At 51.2% G+C, this 25,952-nt stretch overlaps 1 protein-coding gene across 1 annotated transcript in view; it reads left to right on the forward strand.

Moving 5' to 3' along the window:
- LOC119967049 (phospholipase B1, membrane-associated-like) overlaps window positions 1–25,952 on the forward strand; it is a 91,797-nt gene that overhangs the window by 42,809 nt on the left and 23,036 nt on the right. The window contains exons 13-15 of the mRNA XM_038799068.1: window positions 2,125–2,205; window positions 10,125–10,190; window positions 23,723–23,823. Of these exons, the coding sequence (XP_038654996.1) occupies window positions 2,125–2,205; window positions 10,125–10,190; window positions 23,723–23,823 (248 nt within the window). The remainder of the gene's footprint in view (window positions 1–2,124; window positions 2,206–10,124; window positions 10,191–23,722; window positions 23,824–25,952) is intronic.

The raw sequence follows: 25,952 nt of genomic DNA on the forward strand, positions 1-25,952 counted from the left end.
GCTGTACACCCCACTGCTGTACACCCCGCTGCTGCACCCTCCGCTGTTGCACCCTCCGCTGCTGTACACCCCGCTGCTGCACACCCCGCTGCTGCACACCCCGCTGCTGCACCCTCTGCTGCTGCACCCTCCGCTGCTGCACCCTCCGTTGCTGCACCTCCACTGCTGCACCCTCCGCTGCTGTATGCTCCGCTGCTGCACCCTCCACTGCTGCACCCTCCACTGCTGCACCCTCCGCTGCTGTACACCCCACTGCTGTACACCCCGCTGCTGCACCCTCCGCTGTTGCACCCTCCGCTGCTGTACACCCCGCTGCTGCACACCCCGCTGCTGCACCCTCCGCTGCTGCACCCTCCGCTGCTGCACCCTCCGTTGCTGCACCCTCCACTGCTGCACCCTCCGCTGCTGTATGCTCCGCTGCTGCACCCTCCGCTGCTGCACCCTCCACTGCTGCACCCTCCGCTGCTGCACCCTCCGCTGCTGTACACCCCACTGCTGTACACCCCGCTGCTACACCCTCCGCTGTTGCACCCTCCGCTGCTGTACACCCCACTGCTGTACACCCCGCTGCTGCACCCTCCGCTGCTGCACACCCTGCTGCTGCACACCCCGCTGCTGTACACCCCGCTGCTGCACACCCCGCTGCTGCACGCTCCGCTGCTGCACACCCCGCTGCTGCACACCCCGCTGCTGTACACCCCACTGCTGTACACCCCGCTGCTGCACACCCCGCTGCTGCACACCCCGCTGCTGCACACCCCGCTGCTGCACACCCCGCTGCTGTACACCCCGCTGCTGCACACCCCACTGCTGCACGCTCCGCTGCTGCACACCCCACTGCTGCACCCTCCGCTGCTGCACACCCCGCTGCTGTACACCCCGCTGCTGCACACCCCGCTCCTGTACGCTCCGCTGCTGCACGCCCCACTGCTGCACACCCCACTGCTGCATGCTCCACTGCTGTACGCTCCGCTGCTGCACACCCCACTGCTGTACGCTCCGCTGCTGCACACCCCACTGCTGTACACCCCGCTGCTGTACACCCCGCTGCTGCACCCTCCGCTGCTGCACACTCCGCTGCTGTACACCCCGCTGCTGCACACCCCGCTGCTGTACGCTCCGCTGTTGCACACCCCACTGCTGCATGCTCCGCTGCTGTACACCCCGCTGCTGCACCCTCCGCTGCTGCGCGCTCCGCTGTTGCACCCTCCACTGCTGTACGCTCCGCTGCTGCACACCCCACTGCTGCACCCTCCACTGCTGCACCCTCCGCTGTTGCACCCTCCGCTGTTGCACCCTCCGCTGCTGCACCCTCCGCTGCTGCACCCTCCGCTGCTGCACCCTCCGCTGCTGCACCCTCCGCTGCTGCACCCTCCGCTGCTGCACGCTCCGCTGCTGCACCCTCCGCTGCTGCACCCTCCGCTGCTGCACCCTCCGCTGCTGCACACTCCACTGCTGTACACCCCGCTGCTGCATGCTCTGATGCTGCACATTCCACTGTGGCACGCTCCCCTGCTGCACATTCCGCTGTGGCACGCTCCGCTGCTGCACGCTCCCCTGCTGCACGCTCTGCTGCTGCACATTCCGCTGTGGCACGCTCCCCTGCTGCATGTTCCGCTGCTGCACGATCCACTGTTGCACGCTCCGCTGCGGATCGGTGACCCCCGATCGGTAGCCTTGCCATCCGGGAGGCACACCCCCCCCCCCCCCCCCCGCCAGTGAAGGATCCCCCTGCCCCCTCCCCGCCCCAGGGCAGCCGCGGACTGAGTCCGCAGCCGCCACACCGAGTTCCCAACTGGTGGAACCATGAGTGAACCAAGCCATCGGGGACTCGCCGAGCAGCACTCGGTGAATCGCCACGGGGGCCTCTTTCAATGGTCCTCGACCGGCACCGCGCCGACCACACGCGTGCGATTGGCGCCGATTCTCCGGGGACGGGTGAATCGTGGGAGCGGCGTCAGACTTGATCTTCGGTTTGACGCCATCCACCGCCCCCTGCGCTGATGGTGATTTCGGCGTGGAGGCTCGGAGAATCCCGCCCCGGGAGACGCTCAGATAGCCGCAGTGGAATGGAGAATGCGATTGGGAGAGAATGTCTAACCTGTGTGATTAATGTTTCAACAGAGAATCAATTTTCAAGAAGATTGGAAGATTATCACCTTGTTTATCGGAGGGAACGATCTCTGCGAATTCTGCACGAATCCTGTAGGTGATATTGATACAGACTTACACTCAACCTTCCCTCGAGTCTATATCTCTTCATTTCCTCACGTAGCTGCACTGAATAATGCTTTCTCTCGAATGTTTCTCTCCTCTGGATTCCTATGGAAAATCATGCAGCTCCATGGGATGAAGTCTATTCAGAGATTTCCACATAGCTGGATTATGACAAATAGATTCTAATACTCAAAATTCACTGCAGCATAAATCGAGGGGCAGCACGGTAGCACAGTGGTTAGCACAGTTGCTTCACAGCTCCAGGATCACAGGCTCGATTCCCGACTTGGGTGACTGTCTGTGCGGAGTCTGCACGTTCTCCCCGTGTGTGTGTGGGTTTCCTCCGGGTGCTCCTGTTTCCTCCCACAGTCCAAAAGCATGCAGGTTAGGTGGATTGGCCATGATATATTGACCTCAGTGTCCAAAAAGGTTAAGTGGGGATACTGGGTTACAGGGATAGGGAGGAGGTGTGGGCTTAAGTCGGGTGCTCTTTCCAAGGGCTGGTGCAGACTTGATGGGTCGAATGGCCTCCTTCTGCACTGTAAATTCTATTCTATAAATGTAGGAATTGCATTTACATTTACAGGTTGCATCTTTGGGATGCCCTATATATCTGCATAGAGCAATCACTGCAGCTGTAAGTAAATGCAGTTGCCAATTCAGGAACATAGGAGCAAGAGTAGACAGTCCAGCCAGACCATTCAATAAGATCATGGCTGAACAGGCACTTCAATGTCTTTTACCCACACTATCCAAATAAACACCTTCCATTAGTGTTAATCAGAAATCCATCATCCTCAACCTTAAACATAATCAATGGCTGAGCTCCCAGAGTCCTCTGGGATAGGCAATTCCAAAGGTTCACAACCCTCTGCGTAAAGAAACTTCTCCTCATCTTGGTGCCAAGTGTCTTTCTGCACAATGTTAACAACAAGCTCCCACAAACAGCAATGAGGTGAATGACCAGTTAACCTATTCTTGGTCAGATGGGTTGATGGATGAATGTTGGCCAAGACACCAGGAGAACTCTCCAATCTTCTACAAAGGATTGGATTGGATCGTCAGCCCCGATCGGTAGCCTTGCCATCCTGGAGGCTACTAGAAATATAAAAACAGATAGCAAGAGTTTCTCCAGGTTAAGTAACGTGAGTGTGGGTCCTCTGGAGAGTTATTCTGGGGAATTAATATTGGGAAATAAGGAAATGGCAGAAATGTTGATATTTTGTGTCACTGTAGAAGACACAGAACATTCCAGAAATAATTGTAAATCAAGAGGGGAAAGGGAGGGAAATCACACTGAACAATTTATTAGAACTCAAGGCTGACTCGTCTCCAAGTCCTGAGGACTGAAAGGAATTGGCTGCTGAGATAGTTTTTTAAAAGTATTTTTATTCAAATTTTTTCGCATTTTAACATTTTACAAAACAAAACAAAAACATTGCACCCCCAAATACAATAAACCCTGCACCACCCGCACCCCACCCTCCCAACTCCTCTCCCAACAGTTGACGGTAACTAGCTCTCCGAAATGCAAAATAAACAAACCCCATCTCTTGTGGAACCCCTCATTTGTCCCCCCCTTAGGGCAAATTTCACCTTCTCAAGATGTATGAACCCCATTAGATCCGCCAGCCACACCGAGGCACAGGGAGGAGAAGCTGACCTCCACCCCATTGCCTGCTGAGATAATTGAGGCGTTGATTTTAATTTTCCAATATTCTCCCGCTTCTGGCAAGGTCCCATTAGATTCAAAAATAGCGAATGTATCTCCTCAATCCAAAAAACAGGGGAGGCAGAAAGTCGGAAACTACAGGCCAATGAGCCTAACATTTTGTGATAGGAAAAATGCTAGAATATATGATTAAGGATAGCAGGGCGCTTGCAAAATCTGAATTAAATCTGAACCGTCAACATGGTTTTCATGAAGGACAATATTTTTTAGTCATTCATGGAGTGTGGGCATCATCAACTGGGCCGGCATTTATTGCCATCCTTAATTGCCCTTGAATTAAGTGGCTTACAAGGCCATTTCAGAGGGCATTTAAGAGTCAACCACATTGCCTGTGGCCTAGGAGGCCAGGCCAGGTAAGGGTGGCAGATTTCCTTCCCTAAAGTGACAATGGCAATCAGCAATAGTTTCATGGTCACTATCAGATTTTGTAATTCATTTTTGGATTGGCAATTGGATTGGATTGGCAAGATGTAATTAATGAAGTGCCACAGGGGTCAATGCTGGGGTCTCAACTATTTACAATTTATATCAAGTACTCGGATGAAAGGAGCGAATGTATGCTTGCTAAGTTTGCTGATCTGACAAGATAACTAGGTGAGGAAGATGTGAAGAGGGCAGAAGGAGTCCACAAAGGGATATGGGTATGTTAAGTGAATGGATAAAAGGTTGGGAGATGGGGTATTATGTGGGAAAGTTGTCCACTTTGGCAGGAACAATAGAAAATCAGTCTATTATTTAGACCATAGAACAGTACAGCACAGAAAGAATTGTCCATAATCAAAGCGTATGTGAGATGTATGTATTTTCTTACCCTCGGAGTGCTTGTACCAATTTAAATAATTCCAGCACCAAGCTTTTTTTGTGAAGTTAAAAATAAAGAAAGGTATTTATTATTGCCCACTTGCCCTGGAGATGCCATACACACTCTCACTCCCACTAAGATTAGATAAAGAAGAAGAAAAAAAATACAATTACAATTTGAAATTATTTTAGTCTTTCCCGTAGCAGACTGGTATTTTTTGAGATGAGTTTGATGCTTTGACTGGAGTGAAGACCTTGAGTAGCAGAGGATTGACAGTAAGCGGCGAGGTATCTTGTAGTCGAATTGCCAGGAATTTAGTTCTCAGGCGAATTTGTAGTCAGAACATTGGAGAGAGTCCTTCTCCCACTTTTCTCCCACCTCGGCCGCTTAGTTAACGGCAGCCAGTTTGGTGGCTTATTGCTGGTCCCCCTCCCCTCTGCAGAGTTGATTCTTGCTGTTTTAAAAGCAGGCAGAAACACGGTTGTCTCACCGATATGACCTGTTACAAGTTTAAAGTCCTTTTCCAAATAAGGTGGTGTGTTTGGCTGATAAATATCTGTGTTGTGGCTTTTCACAAAATCTAACACAGGCATTGACTGTGTGTTTGAATGTAGGGCCAATTGATGGCATCCGTTTCACATTTGTGGGGCAGCACGGTAGCATGGTGGTTAGCATAAATGCTTCACAGCTCCAGGGTCCCAGGTTCGGTTCTCGGCTGGGTCACTGTCTGTGCGGAGTCTGCACGTCCTCCCCGTGTGTGCGTGGGTTTCCTCCGGGTGCTCCGGTTTCCTCCCACAGTCCAAAGATGTGCGGGTTAGGTGGATTGGCCATGCTAAATTGCCCGTAGTGTCCTAAAAAGTAAGGTTAAGGGGGGGTTATTGGGTTACGGGTATAGGGTGGATACGTGGGTTTGAGTAGGGTGATCATTGCTCGGCACAACATCGAGGGCCGAAGGGCCTGTTCTGTGCTGTACTGTTCTATGTTCTATGTTTAATGCCCATTGAGTTTCGCTCTTCCCCGGGAGACACGCTTGCCGGCAAACCGCGTTGTCTGTAGGCTTTCGTCCACATCTAATCAAGTATTAGCGACTGACTATACTGTCTACAGTTCAAAGGCCAAACATCACAAAAGCCTTTGTGTTCACGTTTCAAAATATAAGGCGGAACCTTCCCAGAATTTGACAGTGTCAGGCTCAGAATGCAAACTGGCATGTAGCTCTTTAGCTGCACCGACCAGTTTTCTCTCCAGGTCTTGTGCCTCTTTAAAGAAGAAAAATGAGCGGGCGGGGTTTGCGCCGTCACTCTGGCGGGGAAGAGCCTGATAGAACTGGCACCCAGCTCCACAGACAACGGGGCGCCACCTTTAAAGGGTGACCCGATCAGAACTGAAGTTGGTTCGCGATGTAGACACGGGGGCAGGAGAGGAGAGTGAGGGAGTTGTCGTTTAAAGTGGTGGGGAAGGGTTTTAGGTACCTGGGGATCAAGGTGGCTAGGGACTGGGGTCAGCTCCGTAAGTTGAATCTGGGCAGGGTAGTCGAGCAAATGAAAGGAGATTTCCGTAGGTGGGACATGCTCCCGCTGTCACTGGCGGGGAGGGGATAGACTGAAGGAGACAGTCCTCCCGAGGTTGCTGTTTGTTTTTCAATGACTCCCAGTTTTTATCCCCAAGGCTTTTTCAGGAAGATGAACGCGGCGATCTCGGGTTTTGTATGGGCTGGTAAGACCCCGAGGGGGGAGAAGGTACTTTTGGAATGGGGGCGTGGGGATGGGGGGCGTGGGGATGGGGGGCTTGGCCCTTCCGAATTTTATTAACAATTACTGGGCCGCCAACATATCGGTGGTTAGTAAGTGGGTAGTGGGGGTGGGGTCAGTGCGGGAGCGAGTGGAAGCGGCATCTTTCAAGGGTTTGGAGTTTGGAGGCTTTACTAACGGCGCCCCTGCCGTTCTCGCCGGCTCGGTACTCCACAAGCCCGGTGGTGGTGGCAACCCTGAGGCTGTGGGGACAATGGAGACAGCACAGGAGATTGGAGGGGGTGTCAGTGTGGTCACCGAACTGTGATAATCACTAGTTTGTTCAGGGGGACTGGACGGGGGCTTTATGTGGTGGCAGCAGGCAGGGATTGAGAGATTTGGGGATCTCTTCGTTGAGGGCTTCCCGAGCCTGAAGGCATGAGAGGAGGAGTTTGAGTTGCCGGGTGGGGACGGGTTTCGGTGCTGCAGAGTGTGGGGAACTCAGTCCAACGCATCACACAAACTTGCCACCCCAACTTTGATTCTGTATACACCTCTCGCTGCCTCAGGAAGGCAGACAGCATTATCAAAGACCCCTCCCACCCAGGCATTTCCTTCTTCCAGATCCTTCTATTAGGCAGAAGGAACAGAAGTCTGAAGACTCACACATCCAGACATAGGAACAGCTACTTCCCCACAGATGCTAGACTCCTCAACGACTCCACCTCAGACTGATCTGTTCCCTGTAAGAACACTATCCTATGCTGCTCTTGCTCCTGTATTTGCTTTGTTTTCTTTGTTTGGACCCTTGTTCCGCACTGTAACCAATCACTGTTTGTTGATGTACCATTTGTCAATGTTCTCTGTGATTATTCTTTTTGTCTACTATGTACGTACTGTGTACGTTCCTCAGCTGCAGAAAAATACCTTTCACTGTACTTCAGTACATGTGACAATAAATCAAATCAAAAATCAAAATCGAATCAGCCATGATCATATTAAATGGCAGAGCAGTCTCAAAGGGCCGAATAGCCTACTACTGCTCCTAGTTTCTACGTTTTTGTATACAATAGGAGCAGAAGTAGGCCATTCAGCCCCTCGAACCTGCTCCACCAGTCAATAAGATCATGGTTGACCTGTTTGTGTTGAGTTCCACATTTCCCATCCATGCCTGATAGCTTTGATTCCCTTGCCGAACAACAATCTGTCGACCTCCGTCTTACAAATAAGTGATCCTGTTTCCGTGGCTTTCTGAGGCAGAGTTCCCAAGACGCACAACTCTCCATGAGGAAAACATTATCCTCACTTCTGTCCTATAAAGGCTAATTTTAAAACAGTGCACCCTAATTTTGGACTCACCCACAAGACGAAACACCCTTTCCACGTCCACCTTATCGAGGCTGTTCAGGATCTGTGTACTTCAATCAGGTTTCCCTTATGGGAGAGATTAGAAAGGGGATCACAGTTTAAAAATCAGCCGTCACCCATTTAAGATAGAGAAGGGAGAATTAATTTATCTGCGACGGTTGTTAGTCTGTAAAATTCTCTTTCCCAAAGACCAGTGGAGGCACAATCAGAGAGTATTTTTAAAGCAGAGTTCGGTAGATTAATGCCAGACACGGGAGCCAAATGATTTAGAGGGTACACAGGAAAGTGGAGGCCGCAAGCCATGATTTTACCAAATGACAGAGCAGGCTCGAGGTGCTGAACGGTCTATTCCTGCTCCAAATTCATCCATTGGTATGATTGATCAAGATTGCAGTTTGACAAACGCATCGGGACACAACCTGCTGATCGCTGCCTGCCAGACCCCAGCCGATTCGAGCCCCGAGTCAGACTGAGCCGGTTTGGGGGGTGGGGGTGGGGGGGAGGGGTGAAGGGGTGGGGGGGTTGGGAGGGGGGATGTGGGGGGTGGTTGGAATGGGTGGAAGGTACAGTGAAATGGCGGAGCACAAGCTCGATCCACAGCTACTTTCTGGAACAATGTGGATCAAGCTCACCCTCCTTTTGGCTGGAATTTGACCAGTCTCTTGCAGTCGCCGCGAACAACAACAGCCACTTCGGTCCCTCAGGATCAAGTGCAGCGCTGGCCTGGGAGAAACTGCCCATTTACAGCTGCATTTTCCATGAGTGACTACCAGCACCATGAGGCGTTTGCTTAGTAAAGCTGCCTTCATCAAGCAGGCAAGGTGGACACACATTGACAGGTCCACATGAATATAGGGCGGAATATTCCGACCCCCGCCAGGTCAGAGAATCCCCGGGGACGGCGTGAATCCCGCCCCGCCGCTCCGACGCCGGCTGCTGAATTCTCCGGCGCTGGTTTTCGGGCAGGGGGCGGGGATCATGCCGCGCTGGTCGGGGGCCTTTGGCAGCGGCCCCCCCGGCAATTCTCGGTGCCCCAATGGGCCGCCCGTTTTCGGCCAGTCCCGCCGGCGTGAAATGGACATGGTCCATCACGGCAGGACCTGGCTTGTCGGCGTTTAGCGGGGTCCTCGGGGAGGGGGGGATCTGGCCCGGTAGGGCGGTCCCACAGTGGCCTGGCCCACGATCGGGGCCCACCAATCTGCGGGCGGGCATGTGCCATGGGGGTACTCATTCATTCCGCGCCGGCCTCTGCAGAGCTCTGCCATGGCTGGCGCGGAGAAGTAACCCCCTGTGTATGCGTAAGAACAGCGGCAACCCCTCCGCGGCCGTCCTAGCCCCCTAGCAAGTGCGGAGGATTCTGCAACTTCCGGGTGGCCCGACTCCGGAGTGTTTTGCGTTGTTCTTGGCGCCGGAGTCGGGCAATTGTGCCAAATGCGGGAGAATCATGCCCATGGAATCAGGTCAGCCAATGGCCATGGACACCAGCGGATTGGCTGCCCACCAATCCTCGCCCACCCAACTGCTTTCCAACTGCTGGCTTCTTATTTCTCAGGCACAGAACAGACCTGATACCTCCCAGTCTGGAGTGGACAAGTCAGAGATAGGGTTATAGCACTGATTATCCAATGTGCAGTCAGATTGTCCACTAGGCAGTGCTGAGCTACAACGAGGTTTTCCAAGTATAACACTGAGTGTAAGCCATTAAGATGTATGGATTACTGGTACAGTTCATCAGGAAAGCCGAGCTGGCGGGATATGTAAATTCGGCAGGTAATTTTCCATAGAATCCCTACCATGCAGAAGAAGGCCATTCTGTTCATAGAGTCTGCACCGACTCCGAAAGAGCACCCTACCTAGGCTCACTCTTCCTTCCTACCAATCTGTAACCCCACCTAGCCTTTGGACACTGAGGGGCAATTTAGCATGGCCATTCCACCTAACCTTCACATCTTTGGACTGTGGGAGGAAACTGGAGCACCCGGAGGAAATCCACGCAGACACTGGGAGAACATGTGAACTCCATCCAATCACCCAAAGCCAGAATCGAACTCGGGTCCCTGGCGCTGTGAGGCAGCAGCTCTGTGCCACCATGCTGCCCTGATTAGCTTGCACTTGTACTAGGTCACTTCCAGTTGGAAAACTGCCTACACTGAGGATCTTGCTGTGTACAACATGGTGCTTGCCTTCTTATTAACAGTCATTGATTTCATTGCAATAAGGCACAATGTAACTTTTGTCATTAATTAATAATTTTCTATTCTTTTATAATCCGTAGGAAAAATACTCTCCAGATAAGTTTGCTCAGAGCATACAGGAAGTGCTGGATATTCTACACAATGAGGTAAGTGTAACTGCGGCCCCTTTGTACTTCTAGTGGATTGGCATTATCCTTAAACCTGACATTTGATCGGTACCTTTATGAACTAGGAAATTAATAAAAAATTAAAGAACAAGTGGATTAAATTAATTAATGAAACCCAAAGAGGATAAAATCCTTGGCCCAGATGGGTTGCATCCACACATTTTTAAATAACGTAGGGAAGATATAGCAGAGACATTACTACATATATTTAATTATTCATCAGAAAAAGGAATAGAGCCAGAGAACTGCTAGACAACTAATGTAATTCCTGTATTTAAGAAGGAGAATAGAACATGTCCAAGGAATTATGGACTGGTCAGCTTTACTTCATTGGCAGGAAAAAGAATGGAATCACTACCATAAGACCATAAAACCAGAAGACATAGGAACAGAATTAGGCCACTCGGCCCATCGAGTCTGCTCCACCATTCAATCATGGCTGATATTTTTCTCATCCCCATTCTCCTGTCTTCTCCCCATAACCCCTGATCCCCTTATTAGTCAAGAACCTGTCCATCCCTGTCTTAAAGACACTCAGTGATTTTTGACCTCCACAGCCGTCTGCGGCAAAGAGTTCCACAGATTCACCACCCTCTGGCTGAAGAAATTCCTCCTCATCACTGTTTTAAAGGATTATTCCTAATGTCTGAGATTGTGTCCTCTGCTTTAGTTTTTCCTACACGTGGAAACATCCTCTCCGTGTCCACTCTATCCAGGCCTCGCAGTATCCTGTAAGTTTCAATAAGATCCCCCCTCACCCTTCCAAATTCCAACGAGTACAGACTCAGAGTCCTCAACTGTTCCTCATACGACAAGCTCTTCATTCCAGGGATCATTCTTGTGAACCTCCTCTGGACCCTTTCCAAGGCCAGCACATCCTTCCTTAGATACGGGGCCCAAAACTGCTCATAATATTCCAAATGGGGTCTGACCAGAGCCTTACCAAAGGAAAGAAGAGAAGAACATCTGGAAAAGAAAATATTATACTGAATAGTTAGGTTTCAGGAGGGAAGTTTTGCTTGCCCAAATTTACTGAATATTTTGAGTGTGTGACGGAGAGAGTAGACAAATGGCAATGGACAAGATATGACTTATCTAAGTGTCAGAACAGATTGTTAGCTGACTTCAAGACAGAATGTGAAGAGTGGGAGGAAAGGGTTCTTTAAAATGCTGCATGCAGTTCTCGATGCCATGTTATAAAAAGCATCTGGAGGCACTGTAGAAGTTGCAGAGAATAATTCCAGGGATGATACCCTCACCTTTCCCTTGGAAAGGATAAACAGGCTGGGCCTCTTTTCCCTTGAGAAAAGAAGTCTGAGGGGGCAAAGTAAGAGAGGTCTTTAAAATGATGAAAGGTTTTGAAGGAGAATATTCAGAGAGAATGTTTCCTTTTTGGAGGGAAGAAAAACCTCAAAGTCTGTTCTTGCCCGCGTGGTGTTGGTAAAACTTTGTTTAATTCGGAAAAACTGTGTGCACACAGGAGAGACAGACCCCCCGACCACTCAGTGGTATGCATATATATTTAAAGTTCTTCGGAGTCACAAGCAGGTATTGACGTCACTGGATCATTGGGAACAATACAAAGTGATCAGTATGCATATTTTCTGGTCCCCGTAATGGGAAAACGATTAAAGAAAACAATGTTTCCTTACAATCTCATGGGTTTGTACTCAACATGTTTAACTTCTAGAAGAGGTGCGAATGTGTTGGACAATGGATCCCTTAGACTTACTGGGGCCTCCTGTGTTTCCCTTTTCATATTCAAATGCTCTGTGAGACGATTAAATCATTTCCAATGTGGGTGACTTTAACCCCTTGCTTGCTGGTTTTCCTTTGATATATGTTTAACCCCTTGCTTGCTGGTTTTCCCTTGGTATATGTTTAACCCCTTGCCTGCTGGTTTGCCCTTGACCTGTGCTATTACAATACTTTGAGACATCTTTATTATACCAATCCTGACACATATAGCAATTTCTTCCGCTAACATTCCTCTTGCAGGGATGAGCATAACTAAAGGCCATCAATATAAGATAGTCACCTCGAAAACCTGCAGCAAATTCAGAAATAACTTCTTCACCTTAAAAATGGTGAGAAAGTGGAACTACCAACACAGATGGGGCCTGATTTAATGGAATGTTTCTCAGCGTGATGACGAGCGGGAACGGCCGGGAGCTTCCCAACTGTCAAACCGACGAAAGGGGGGGAGTGGGGGGGGGGTGTGCAGGGGAAGGAGGAATCAGCATCATCGGGGCGAGGGGCAGTTGGGGTCACAAATGCACATCATTAAAACATGTTGCACCCCGAGATATATGATGCCTCTGGCACCTTATTCACAATGAGGGTCGACCTCCAAGCCCCTGCCCCAGCCCCACTGGCATGGTGGGCCTAGGTTCATCCCCTCTTCCCCCCCCCACCCCCGGCCAAGGCACGCCACGTGCAGGTGATGGGTGTGAGCGAGCACACAGCAGACAGGCAGGTGTCAAACTATGGCATAGATTGAGGAGCACCAGCGCTCAGCTCTCTGCAGGTTATCATCACTCCCCTCCCCTCAACAATGACCCGCTGACGGTGCCAACACAGTCCCAGCATCCTGGAGTGATGCAATACAGACCCTGGGAGGGAGGAACAGGGTAATTGGGAGGTGGGGGGGGGGGGGGTGAGATGATGGATGAAACCATGTCCTATGACATGGGCGAGATGAGGAACACCCTGGTCAAGAGCATGCTGAACCCTCGCTGCTGCCACCAGTCCTCCAGCTGGTCCGAGGAGCCCTCCCTGGGCTTGCCCTCCAGCCCCTCCTGGTCCAGTGCCTCATCGTCCTCCTCCTCGGTGGTGGCTACATGTTCCTCCCGCTCCACCTCCAGCATGTCGCCCCACTGCTGTGCTAGGTTGTGGAGGACACAGCAGACCACCACAAAGCGAGCTACCCTCTGGGGGGAGGGGGGGGGGGTAGAGCAGTGCACCAGCAGACCGGCCGAAGCATCGGATCCACATTTTGATCAGTCCGATGCTCCGCTCAATGACAGCCCGGGTGGCCACATGGGCCTCGTTGGTTCGGGTCTCCACGTTGGTCACTGGCCTCCTTACTGAGGTCATCAGCCAGGTCCTAAGCGCATACCCCATATCCCCCAAAAGCCAACTGGTCACCTTGGGGTGTCCCTCGAAGATGCCAGGGATCTCCGACTGCCCCAGGATGTAGCTGACGTGCCCAGTCCCTGGGAAGCGTGCACACACGTGCATGATTTTCATGTGGTGGTTGAACACAAGTCGGACTTTCAGAGAGTGCAACCCCTTCCTGTTGATGAAAGGCACCCCTGACGCCCCGGTGTGCGCAAGACGATATGCGCACCATCTACGGAGTATCCTGCTGCCTGGGCATCTTGTAGGGCCTGGTCCATGTAAAAGTTTATATAGTTTATTGCCCAGACAAACAAGGCAACCGTGGATTCATGGATGCACTTGTGGGCTGTAGTTTGTCAGATGCCACACAAGTCCCACTCCAGCCCGGGAATGATCCTGAGGTGTAAAGGTTCGGGGCTGCGGTGACCTTGGTGGCCAGCAGGAGCGGGTATCCTCCTCCTCCTACATGGTGACAAGTCCGTGAGGACGTGGCACAGGTGCCGCACCATCCCCTTGTTGAGGCGGAACATCCTGTGGCATAGGCTGTCCATCATTTGTTCGAAAGACCAGCAACCTCTGTTCACCGTGGGCCATCGCAAACCTCCCCCTCTGGGTCCCTCCCTGGTCTGATAGGCAGCGATTGCTCAGGGTGCAGGGCAGGGTCCTGGACATGGCCTGTCACCTCGGGCCTCTGTCAACGCTGCTGCTGCGGAATTATCCAATGCATGGCCACCTGCCCTGCCACCAGCAACGCGTGGGCAGCTTCTGTGGGGTCCAAGATATCATCCATAATGTAATATCTGTGAGGAATCGGAGAGAATGAGAGACTGACAACCAGTGATGGCTGCCACCCCGGGACCCTCCAGTGCCCCCATGGCTCCCCCCCCCCCCCACCTGCCTCACATCCCCTGGCATCAGAGTGCCTCCAACCCACCCTGCCCATGCATTCTGGCCACTGCGGGGGGCCCCTAGTGTCATGGGCCAGGGTTTAGAGAACCCCAAAGTGTATCATGGAGTTCAACTGACCCACAACTTTTAATAGATTGTGGTATGGGGAGCACACGGCCCACTCTACAGGTGTGGTACAGCAGAAATGGAAAAGTATTTTTTAAAGCAAAACAATGTTTATTCTATGAACTCAAGTTAACCTTTTTAAAACATACAGTGAACATCTTAGCAACCATTAATTCAAATACAACCCCCAAAGAATACAACACTAAGTAATCGTTAATAAATTCCCAAACAACATCCAGAAAACAAAAGACCATTTTAACAGAAAGATCAGGTTTAAATTCACTACTGAGAGCAGTTATCCTTTTGAAAATCCCAAATGAACATTCATAAGCTTACAGAGATTCACACACATCCTGCTGTGATTTCAGCTTCTCCCAAACTAAAATGAAACCAAACCCAATGCCAAAATCGCCGCTGAACACTCACCGATTCCGGGACTGGGGCTGGCAATGGCGCTGGAAAACCTCACAGCAAAAACAGCCTGAGAATGGCTGGGCCCGTGGCCCACATGCGCATAGTGATGACGCGCAGCGGTCGCGCCGTACAACATGGCGCCAGCCGTGTGCGGACTTGACCCACCAAATACAACCCCACAGGCCACCTTCTGGCCATCCCCCACCAGTCCCCCCAGCCCTCGCGGAAGCCCCCCCTCCGGTCCACGGCATGCCACACCGGGTTCCTGACCGCTCAGATCACACGTCAACCGTGCCGTCCAGAACTCCGCCCATTGGGGCAGAGCATCAGGGTGGTGCCTTCCATTCGAACGCCGTGCATCGCACAACATGATGATGCCACTTCGGAGGGGATGAAGACACGGAAACAGGCGTCAAACTGGCACTGACCCCGATTTGGGCGCTGGAAGGGATTCTCTGCCCGATTGCCGATTCCAATATCTGCGTCGGGCAATGGAGAATCCCGTCCAATAACTCCCACCTGCAACATTGCCCGCCTACCCATGGCAATCCACTTGGGAGCTGTGAAGTGCTCACTTAACTAGGATTGGCAGTTCCCAGTTAGCAATAACCTTCAGCCGCGCGGTCAGTGGGAGTTGTGGGTGGACGGTGGGACTGATAGGCTGGAGCTGGAGTTGACCCCGTCGTGGGTACACACAATCCAGGGGCGGTTTGGTGGACCAACAGGCGCTGAGACACATACCATCCCAGCCCAGGGGCGCCCCCCCCCCCCACCACAATCCCCCCTCCCCGACTTAGGCCTCCCTCCCCAAGCACTGGGCAGCAACCCCAGTGCCCCCAGGCTCATTGCCTGGGAGTGAAGATGACTACTCACCTCCTCAGATCCCCACTGCAGCCATTCCACCAACTTCACGTTTGTGAAAAAGTGTACTAATCAGTGACCCCTTAACGCTTGCTGGGGATGCGGTTAGATCACGGCGGGCCGTTAAGTACAGGGTCGTTCCCGTTAATGATATGGAGATTAGCTTTAATTGGTTACTATTGATTGCCGTGCTCGCCACGCTGCGGCGGGGTTCGGTTCTCGCCTACAGGGACAGGCCGGTTAGATCGCAAACCGTTCGGCGCCGCACGGTTCCTGATTCTGGCCTCCCCTTGCGATCTAACGGCCGCGTTGGGCTCTCACTCAAGCACGACGCGGCCATTAAACCGCGCCCAGAGTGTTTGAAGAAAATAGTATAGAAACATTGAAGAGGAAACTAGAAGGAGAAGGGAATGGTCAGTTACACTGATAGATAGAGGCAGCATGGTAGCATTGTGGGCAGCACGGTAGCATTGTGGATTGCACAATCGCTTCACAGCTCCAGGGTTCCAGGTTCGATTCCGGCTTGGGTCACTGTCTGTGTGGAGTCTGCACGTTCTCCCCGTGTGTGCGTGGGTTTCCTCCGGGTGCTCCGGTTTCCTCCCACAGTCCAAAGATGTGCAGGTTAGGTGGATTGGCCACGATAAATTGCCCTACGTGTCCAAAATTGCCCTTAGTGTTGGGTGGGGTTATTGGGTTATGGGGATAGGGTGGAGGTGTTAACTTTGGGTAGGGTGCTCTTTCCAGGAGCCGGTGCAGACTCGATGGGCCGAATGGCCTCCTTCTGCACTGTAAATTCTATGTAACCTATGTAATAAAGATAAGGAAAGATGGAAAGAGGCTTTAGTAGAGCCTAAAAGCTGACATTAACCAATTGGGCAAAGGGCCTGTATCTGTGCTGTAATCATCATGCAAGCATATGTCGGTGACCTATTAGAATCCTAGAATCATAGAATTGTTTCCCTTGGCGGAGAATTCTAGAACCAGGGGATATAGATTCAAGATAAGTGGCAGAAGGTGTAGAGGGGACATGAGGAAAAACATTTTTATGCAATGGATCGTGGGAGTCTGGAATTCGCTGCCCAAGTTGATGGTGGAGGCAGAGACCCTAAAATCTTTTTAAAAAGTACCTTCATTTTTAGGGTTTGTCTGGAGATGGCAGTCATTTATCGATTTCTTTGGGAAAAACTAAACTGTTAGCAGATGCAATAAAGGGGGGTTAGGGAATGAGGGGCGTAGGGGGAGTTAGTTTAGTTTGGTTTCAGCGGGATCAGTGAGAGGAGATGAAGGGACTTGGGAATTGTGTGTATAAGCCACGTTGGCTGGGTATGGTGTTGGTGGTGGGGGGGGGGGGGGGGGGGGGGGGGGGTGTTACGTACTAAATTATGTTTGCATTTGTATTTGTATCTTTTGTTCTTATAAAACCATAAATGCCTTAATACAATGTTTGAACAAAAAATACCTTGATCTGTAACTTAAACGTTGTAAGTAAGGGATTAGAAAGAGTGCCTGTGTGTCCTCGGGCAAGCCTGGACATGATGGGCTGAATAGCCTCTTTCAGTGCTGTAACATTTCTGATACCTACAGGGCGCGATTCTCCGCTGCCCACGACGGGTAGGAGGGCGTCCCCGACATTTTTCACGCCCTCCCGCTATTTCCCCCCCCCCCCCCCCCAACGGCCGCCCCACAACACGAATCGCTGCTCGCCATTTTTTACGGCGAACAGAGATTCTCCCCAGGCCGATGGGCCGAGTTTCCAGGCCTTTACGGCCGTTTTTACGGCAGCAAACACACCTGCTTGCTGCCGTCATAAAAACGGCCGCAACATGCCTGTTCTGGGCATCCAGGGCCCCGATTGGCACGGCAGTACCACGGCCGTGCCAAGGGGGGCATGGGCCCGCGATTGGTGTCCACCGATCGCGGGCAGTGCGTCCGTAACGAACGCACTCTTTCTCCCTCTGCCGCCCCGCAGGATCAGTCCGCGGGGCGGCCGAGGGAGATGACGGCCCCGCGCATGCGCGGGTTGGAGCCATCCAATCCGCACATGCGCGGCTGACGTCATCGTGCGCGTCAGCCGGCGTGACGCTTGGCGCGCGGACATAGCGACGGTCGCTAAGGCCGCGATGCCGTGCTTCACGGGGCCCCGCTGCTAGCCCCGCCCGGGGGGGAGAATCGGGTCCCGGGAGAGGGCGCGGAGGCTGCTGTGAAACACGGCCAGTTTCACGGCAGCCTTTATGACTCGCCGCATTTGCGGAGAATCGCACCCACAATGTTTAAGGAAGCCATTCAACACACCAAGTCTGCATCAACCCTCTGAAAGAGCCCCCTACCCAGGCCCACTCCCCCGCCCCATCCCTGCACCCCCACCTAACCTTTGGACACTTTAGCATGGCCATTCCACCTAACCTGCACATCTTTGGATTTCTATTTTCTTCCATTTTTCACTGGTTGAGTTTTACATTCATCGCAGAACGATGCCGGTAAGAGGGCACAACCAAGTGCTTGAGCGTTTCTTGCCCACTGCTTTGGCACAGGCAGGTGCAGTGTCTCCCGTTTGGCCTGCCATGCCTCCCAAATTGGGCACGTTCAGGGTGGAGCCCTCTTCCCCATACCCAGCAACGTAGGCCTGGTACCTAGTGCCGGGTATCAGAGTCAAAGCACGGGACACAGCGGTCGGCCCAGGAAGTGTCAGCTACAGGTCCTGGGTTCCACCCTTGTGTTATTCAATACTGCTGGCTGTCCAATAGGGGGGACTGAACACCCTGAAAGAACAGGGAAACATCAGATATTGCATTTTGACATGAAAAATGAGGAGGGTTGCATTTATTTAAAAAACAATCCTAATCTAAATGAGATAGAGGAGCAAAGGCAGCGCATGACGCCAATCATTAAGTTACAGCAGAGGTTAACAAGGCCATTAAAAAAACGACTAACGCTTGGGTTTGCTTCGATTGGGATAGAGTTGAAAATAAGGCAGTTATACTAATTTTGCAGTGAACCTTGAACAGAAAAAAACGTAGAGTACTACGGATAATTGGCGTATCGTAAAAGAAAATAAAGGGACTGCAAAGTCTGCAAAAACATTTTTGTGCAAGGTGGGAAAATGACCAGGAATGTCGATGTGTAGCTGCCAGAGGAGGATGAAGGGGCTGAGTCTTTTTGCTCTTGAAAAACGAAAGGCTGAAGAGGCCTTTAAAATGATGGAAGGTTTCGATAAAGTGGATACAGAGGACGTGTCTGGGGAGGGTCATCACTCGATGCCATCAATATAGGATAGTCACTGAGAAATTCAGCAGGGAATTGAGAAGCTTCTCGATCCAAAGAGTGGTGTAGGTGTGGAACTCACTGCCACAGGGAGTGCTTGGAGCCAATAGTATAGATGCACCAAAGGGGTAAACATAGGCAGCAAGACCTGAATAACATTCACGCCTGGGTTGATAAGTGGCAAATATCCTTTCTGCCACACAAGTGCCAGGCAATGATCACCCCCAACAAGAAAGAATCCAAACATCGCCCCATGACACTACCATCGGGGATTACTTTGCTTCCTTGGAGGGTTACCATTGACCAGAAACTGAATTGGACTGGCTATATAAATACTGTGGCTACAAGAGCAGGTCAGAGGCTGGGAATTCTGTGGTGAGTAACGCACCACCTGACTTCCCAAAGCCTGTCCACCACCCACCAGGCACAAGTCAGGAGTGTGATGGGATACTCTCCACTTTCCTGGATGTGTGCCGCTCCAACAGCACTCATAGCTTGGCACCTTTCAGGATAAAGCAGCCCCCTTGATTGGCACCCCATCCACCACCATAAACATTCATTTTCTCCAACACTAATGCACAGTGGCAGCAGTGTGCACCATCTATAAGATTCACTGCAGCAACTCACCAATGTTCCTTCAACAGCATCTTCCAAGTCCATGATCTCTACCATTGAGATGGACAAGGGCAGCAGACACATGGGAACACCACCGCCTGGAAGTTCCCCTCCAAGTCACTCACCAATATGACTTGGAAAGATATTGCTGTTCCTTCACTGTCGCTGGGTCAATATCCTGGAACTCCCTCCCTAACAGCACAGTGGGTGCAGTGGTTAAAGATGGCGGCTCACCGCCAACTTCTCATGGGCTAGGGATGGGCAGCGATGCCCACATTCTGTGAATGAAGAATTTTTTTAAATGAAGGAGAACGGAATAGAGAATTGTGCTGATAAAATCAGAAATGGGAAGAGAGGGTGAAGCATGGGTTGGTTGAGCCAAATGGTCTGTTCCAGTGTTCATAGAAATTTACAGTGCAGAAGGAGGCCATTCGGCCCATCGAGTCTGCACCGCCTCCTGGAAAGAGCACCCTACCCAGGGTCAACACCTCCACCCTATCCCCATAACCCAGTAACCCCACCCAACACTAAGGGCAATTTTGGACACTAAGGGCAATTTATCATGGCCAATCCACCTAACCTGCACATCTTTGGACTGTGGGAGGAAACCGGAGCACTCGGAGGAAACCCACGTACACACACGGGGAGGATGTGCAGACTCCGCACAGACAGTGACCCAAGCCGGAATCGAACCTGGGACCCTGGAGCTGTGAAGCAATTGTGCTATCCACAATGCTACCGTGCTCTTATTAAAAAAAAGTCGAAAGAAAACCCACCATTAAGATTCCCTTGTGCATTTGAACTGAGGGGAAGGATGGAGGGGTTCTACAATTCATGGGCATTATTCATTGTGCACTTTCAAGAACTGGATAACATCGAACATTAGTTGGGGTGTGTGGGTGGGAGGGTTGGGAGGGGGGACTGTGTTTGTGTTAATGGCGACTATGGGTGATCCCTGATTCCTTTTTGTCATTTGTTTATGTTAACATGCAGGCTAATGTTTGGGGTTTGGTGGAAGGATGGGATCGTTGTTATTGATATGGGGATTGACATACTTGTTGCTGATTATTGTTTATCTTTGGTGGGTGTAAATTTGGGAGAAAATGTGAAAAAGGAGGAGAATAAAAATATATTTTTTAAAAGATTTCCTTTTGCATTCTGCTGACTCCTCCTTTGCCCCCTTCCACCCTCTTCCCACAGTCCACCCCCATCTCACAAGCTGAACGGAGACCCTGGTGTGAGATTCCACTTCCAGCTTCTCGCCACAGGATGTGAGCACTGATTGGTCAAATATTCAAAGATTGTTCCTTCCTACGTCATTAACCTGCCTGTTCTTTCCCTAGACCTAATATAGGCAGCGCATGCTCCATCTATTTAAGGAAATTTCTTAAAATCCAACAGCAGCATAAATGTAACTGACCCAATGTAGGAATCTCTGTCACTTCATCCAATAGGCAACGCTTGGGATATTGTTAAAAGGTGAAGGCCACACACCTGTTCTTTTCTGATGGGTATTTACCCTTTACAACACATCCTTCAAATCTCTCCAGTGTGCAGTTTGGTCCCCTTACCCTCAAAATGATATTATTGCCATAGAGGGAGTGTAACAAGGGTTCACCAGCCTGTCCCGGGGATGGTGGGACTGTCTTATGAAGACAGATTGGGAAAACTGGGCCTGTATTTTCTAGAGTTTCAAAGAATGAGAGATGATCTCATTGAAACCTACAATGGGTGGGAGTCTCCGACCCCCCCCGCCGGGTTGGAGAATCGCCGGGGGCCGGCGTCAATCCCGCCCCCGCCGTGTCCCGTAGTCTCCGGCACCAGAGATTTGGCGGGGGCGGGAATCGCTCCGCGCCGGTCGGCGTGCCCCCCCCCCCCCCCCCCCCCCCCCCCCCTCCCGGTGATTCTCTGGCCCGCGATGGGCAGAAATCCTGCCGCTGTCATGCTTCTCCCCCCGGCGTGGATCAAACCACCTACCTTACCGGCAGGAGCAGGCTGCATGGGCGGGCTTCGGGGTCCTGGGGGGGGGCGCGGGACAATCTGGCCCCGGGGGTGCCCCCATGGTGGCCTGGCCCGCGATCGGGGCCCACCGATCGGCGGGCGGCCTTGTGCCGTGGGGGCACTTTTTTCCTTCCGCCTTAGCCATGGTCTTCACCATGGCGGAGGCGTAAGTGACCCCCTCCCCTGCGCATGCACAGGGATGACGTCAGCAGCCGCTGACGCTCCAGTGCATGTGCGGATTTCCGCCGGCCGGTGAAGTCCCTTCGGGCCCGGCTGGAGTGGCGCCAAAGGCCTTCCACGCCAGCCGGCGGAGCGCCAACCACTACGGCGCGGGCCTAGCCCCTCAGTGTTAGGGCTTGGCCCCTAAAGGTGCGGAGACTTCCGCATCTTTGGGACGGCCCGACGTCGGAGCGGTTCACGCCACTCCATCATCCCGGGAACCCCCGCCCTGCCGGGTAGGGGAGAATTCCGGCCAATATACTGAAAGGAACAGACACGGTAGATGCAGGTGAGATGTTTCCTTTGGTTAGAGATAGACAGGGTAGCGAGCGGCATGGTGGCACAGTGGTTAACACTACTACTCATGTGTGCGGAACTTGGCTCTAGGTTTCTGCTCGGCGATTCTGCATTGTTGCGCGTCCTGAAGGCCGCCTTGGAGAACGCTTACCCAAAGATTAGAGGCTGAATGCCCTTGACTGCTGAAGTGTTCCCCGATTGGAAGGGAACCTTCCTGCCTGACTTGGTTGTTGCGCGATGCCCGTTCATCCGTTGTCGCAGTGTCTGCATGGTCTCGCCAATGTACCACGCTTCGGGACATCCTTTCCTGCAGCGTATGAGGTAAACAACATTGGCCGAGTCGCACGAGTATGTACCGCGTACCTGGTGGGTGGTGTTCTCACGTGTAATGGTGGTACCCATGTCGATGATCTGGCACGTCTTGCAGAGATTGCCATGGCAGGGTTGTGTGGTGTTGTGATCGCTGTTCTGAAGGCTGGGTAGTTTGCTGCAAACAATGGTTTGTTTGAGGTTGCGCGGTTGTTTGAAGGCAAGTAGTGGGGGTGTGGGGATGACCTTAACAAGATGTTCATCTTCATCGATGACGTGTTGAAGGCTGCGAAGAAGATGTTGCACGCTGCGACAACAGATGAACGGGCATCGCGCGACAAGCTCCAGGCAGGAATGTTCTCTTCCAGTCGGGGAACACTTCAGCAGTCAAGGGCATTCAGCCTCTCATCTTCGGGTAAGCGTTTTCCAACACAGCCTTCAGGACGTGCGGCAATGCAGAATCGCCGAGCAGAAACTTATAGCCAAGTTCCGCACACATGAGTGCGGCCTCAACCGGGACCTTGGATTACATTACATTCACCCCCCACCATCTGGCCTGGGCTTGTGAAATCCTACCAACTGTCCTGGCTTGAGACAATTCACACCTCTTTAACCTGTGATTATCCCTCTCTCCAGTTGCTCCGTCTGGACCTATCAAGACTTAATTACCTGCAAAGACTCGCATTCAAAATATCATATTGCATCTTCGACTTTGTCTGTATATGTTTCTGGAACCCACCTCTTCATTCACCTGAGGAAGGAGCAGTGCTCCGAAAGCTAGTGATTCGAAACAAACCTGTTGGACTTTAACCTGGTGTTGTAAGACTTCTTACTGTGCTCACCCCAGTCCAAGGCCAGCATCTCCACATCTTTTAAGGAAGGCAGTGGCGCAGTGGGATTGTCACTGGACTAGAAATTTAGAGACTTAATGCTCTAGGGCCCTGGGTTCGACTTCCACCATGGCAGATGGTGACATTTGATTGAAATAAAAAATCTGGAACTAAAAATCTAATGACCATGAAACCATTGTCGATTGGCGTAAAAACCCATCTGGTTCACTAATGCCCTTCAGGGAAGGAAATCTGCGGCCCTCACCTGGGGTCTGGCCTATATGTGACTCCAGACCCACAGCAATGTGGTTGACTCTGAAATGGCCGAGCAAGCCACCCAGTTCAAGGGCAATTGAGGAGCAATAAATGCCGGCTCAGCCAAAGACATCCAAGTCCCATAAACTAATCTAAAAAAAACTCTCTTCAGTTCTGTAGAATATTCAAGCTGACTCGGTAACTCTGCTAATGATGCTGCCAGCATTTTCCAGCACTTCCTGTTTTTATTTCGGATTTCCAGCTGTATTTTGCATTTATTTTAATTCTCGATTTATCTTTTCATTTCGCCTTCAGGTCCCAAGAGCTTTTGTGAACCTGGTGACGGTTTTCCACATCTTACCGTTGCGGGAGCTTTTTGCTGACAGCAGAGTGAAGTGCCCACGGTTCCTTTTAAAGTTTGTATTCCTCTGAACCAACCTTTGCATGAGAAATTGGACCTTCTAACTGCCAAACGCACTTTGATTACAAATCCTAGCAGCAGGAAGTAAAAGAGGGACTGGCCTTGACCGTTCAAGCAGAGTTATCTCTTTGTATGGGATTTATTATTATAACCTTATAATAATAACTATTATAACAGCAGGTATTGTACCACGATAACAATTTCCCGGTGGAGCCTACAATGATGTACTCCGAGTTACATACTACCCTGCGTGAACCATTCTCGTGTTTCATCATCACTGGGTTAATAACCGGGAATTTTCCACCTAATATCTTCCCCGGCCTTCACCAGGAGATCTTCTCAGATTAACAGAGCAGGTCCAGAGCAGTTCCCATACCAGCCTCCTCGAACAGGCGCTGGAATGTGGCGACTAGGGGCTTTTCACAGTAACTTCATTGAAGCCTACTCGTGACAATAAGCGATTTTCATTTTTCATTCATTTCATTTCATCGCTACCTTCTCAGGGTATCTAGGGGTGAGCATTAAATGTCAGCCTTGCCATCGATGATCGCACCCCGACACCAAATGAAAGTAAAGAGCGAGGACTACCTCAGTTTGTTTCAAAGTGTTGCTAGCCTTACTGACTAGCCGGGAGGAAAGCCATGTGATTGGTATTGCACCTATGTTGTGTGGGTTCCTGCCTCTACCACCCTTTCAGGCAGCGAGTTGCAGATTCCCACCACCCTCTGGGTGAAAAGGTTTCCCCTCACATCTCCTCTAAACCTCCTGCCCATGACCTTGGGGCAGCGCGGTAGCACAATGGTTCGCACTTTTGCTTCACAGCTTCAGGGTCCCAGGATTGATTCCCGGCTTGGGTTACTGTCTGTGCGGAGTCTGCACATTTTCCCTGTGTCTGCGTAGCTTTCCTCCGGGTGCTCCGGTTTCCTCCCACAAGTCCCGAAAGACGTGCTGTTAGGTAATTTGAACATTCTGAATTCTCCCTCTGTGTACCCAAACAGACGCCGGAATGTGGCAACTAGAGGCTTTTCACAGTAACTTCATTGAAGTGTTAATGTAAGTCTAATTGTGAAAATAAAGATTATTATTACTATAAATCTATGCCCCCTGGTATTGACCCCTCCACTATGGAGAAATGTTCCTTCCTATCCACCCTATCTATGTCCCTCATAATTTTATACATCTCAACCAGGTCCTTCCTCTACCTTCTCTGCTCCAGGGAAAACAACCCCAGCCTATCCAGTCTCTTGATAGTTGAAACGACCCAGGCCAGGCGACATCCTGGTGAATCTCCTCTGCACCCTCTCCAGTGCTGTCACTTCCTTCCCATAGAGTGGCGACTAGAACTAGACACAGTACTCCAGCATTTTATACAGCTCCAGCATAACCTCCCAGCTCTTATATTCTATGCCACGGCAAGTGCAGGCAAGTATCCCGTCTGCCTTCTTTTTAAAAAGAAATTCCAATTAAGAGACCACTTAGCATGGTCAATCCATCTACCCTGTACATCTTTGGGTTATGGGGTTGAGAACCACGCAGACACGGGGAGAATGTGCAGATTCCGCACAGACAGTGACCCAAGCCGGGAATCGAACCTGGGACCCTGGCGCTGTGAAGCAACAGTACTAACCACTGTGCAACCGTGTCACCCATAAAAGGTGTTTTTTTTGGAAGAAGTGATTAACTGAGAAACAACACAAATAAGTCAAAGTCAAGGTCATTATAATAAAGTAATATAAGTAAGCAAAGTAGGGTAAGGGAAGTAAAGTTTGCGTAAGGGAGATAAGATAATTGCATTCGTATATAAGCATAATTTTTTGTTAAAAAATTGAGTAAATAAGAGGTTTAAGTGTTGTCATAGCAGGAGAGCTCGTAGGAATCATAGAATTTACAGTGCAGAAGGAGGCCATTCAGCCCATTGAGTCTGCACCGGCTCTTGGAAAGAGCACCCTTCCCAAGGTCAACAACTCCACCCTATCCCCATAACCCAATAATCCCACCCAACACTAAGGGTAATTTTGGACTCTATGGGCAATTTATCATGCCCAATCCACCTAACCTGCACATCTTTGGACTGTGGGAGGAAACCGGAGCACCCGGAGGAAACCCACGCACACACGGGGAGGA

Source organism: Scyliorhinus canicula, chromosome 6 (assembly GCF_902713615.1).
Source record: "Scyliorhinus canicula chromosome 6, sScyCan1.1, whole genome shotgun sequence".
NCBI classification, from domain to species: domain Eukaryota; kingdom Metazoa; phylum Chordata; class Chondrichthyes; order Carcharhiniformes; family Scyliorhinidae; genus Scyliorhinus; species Scyliorhinus canicula.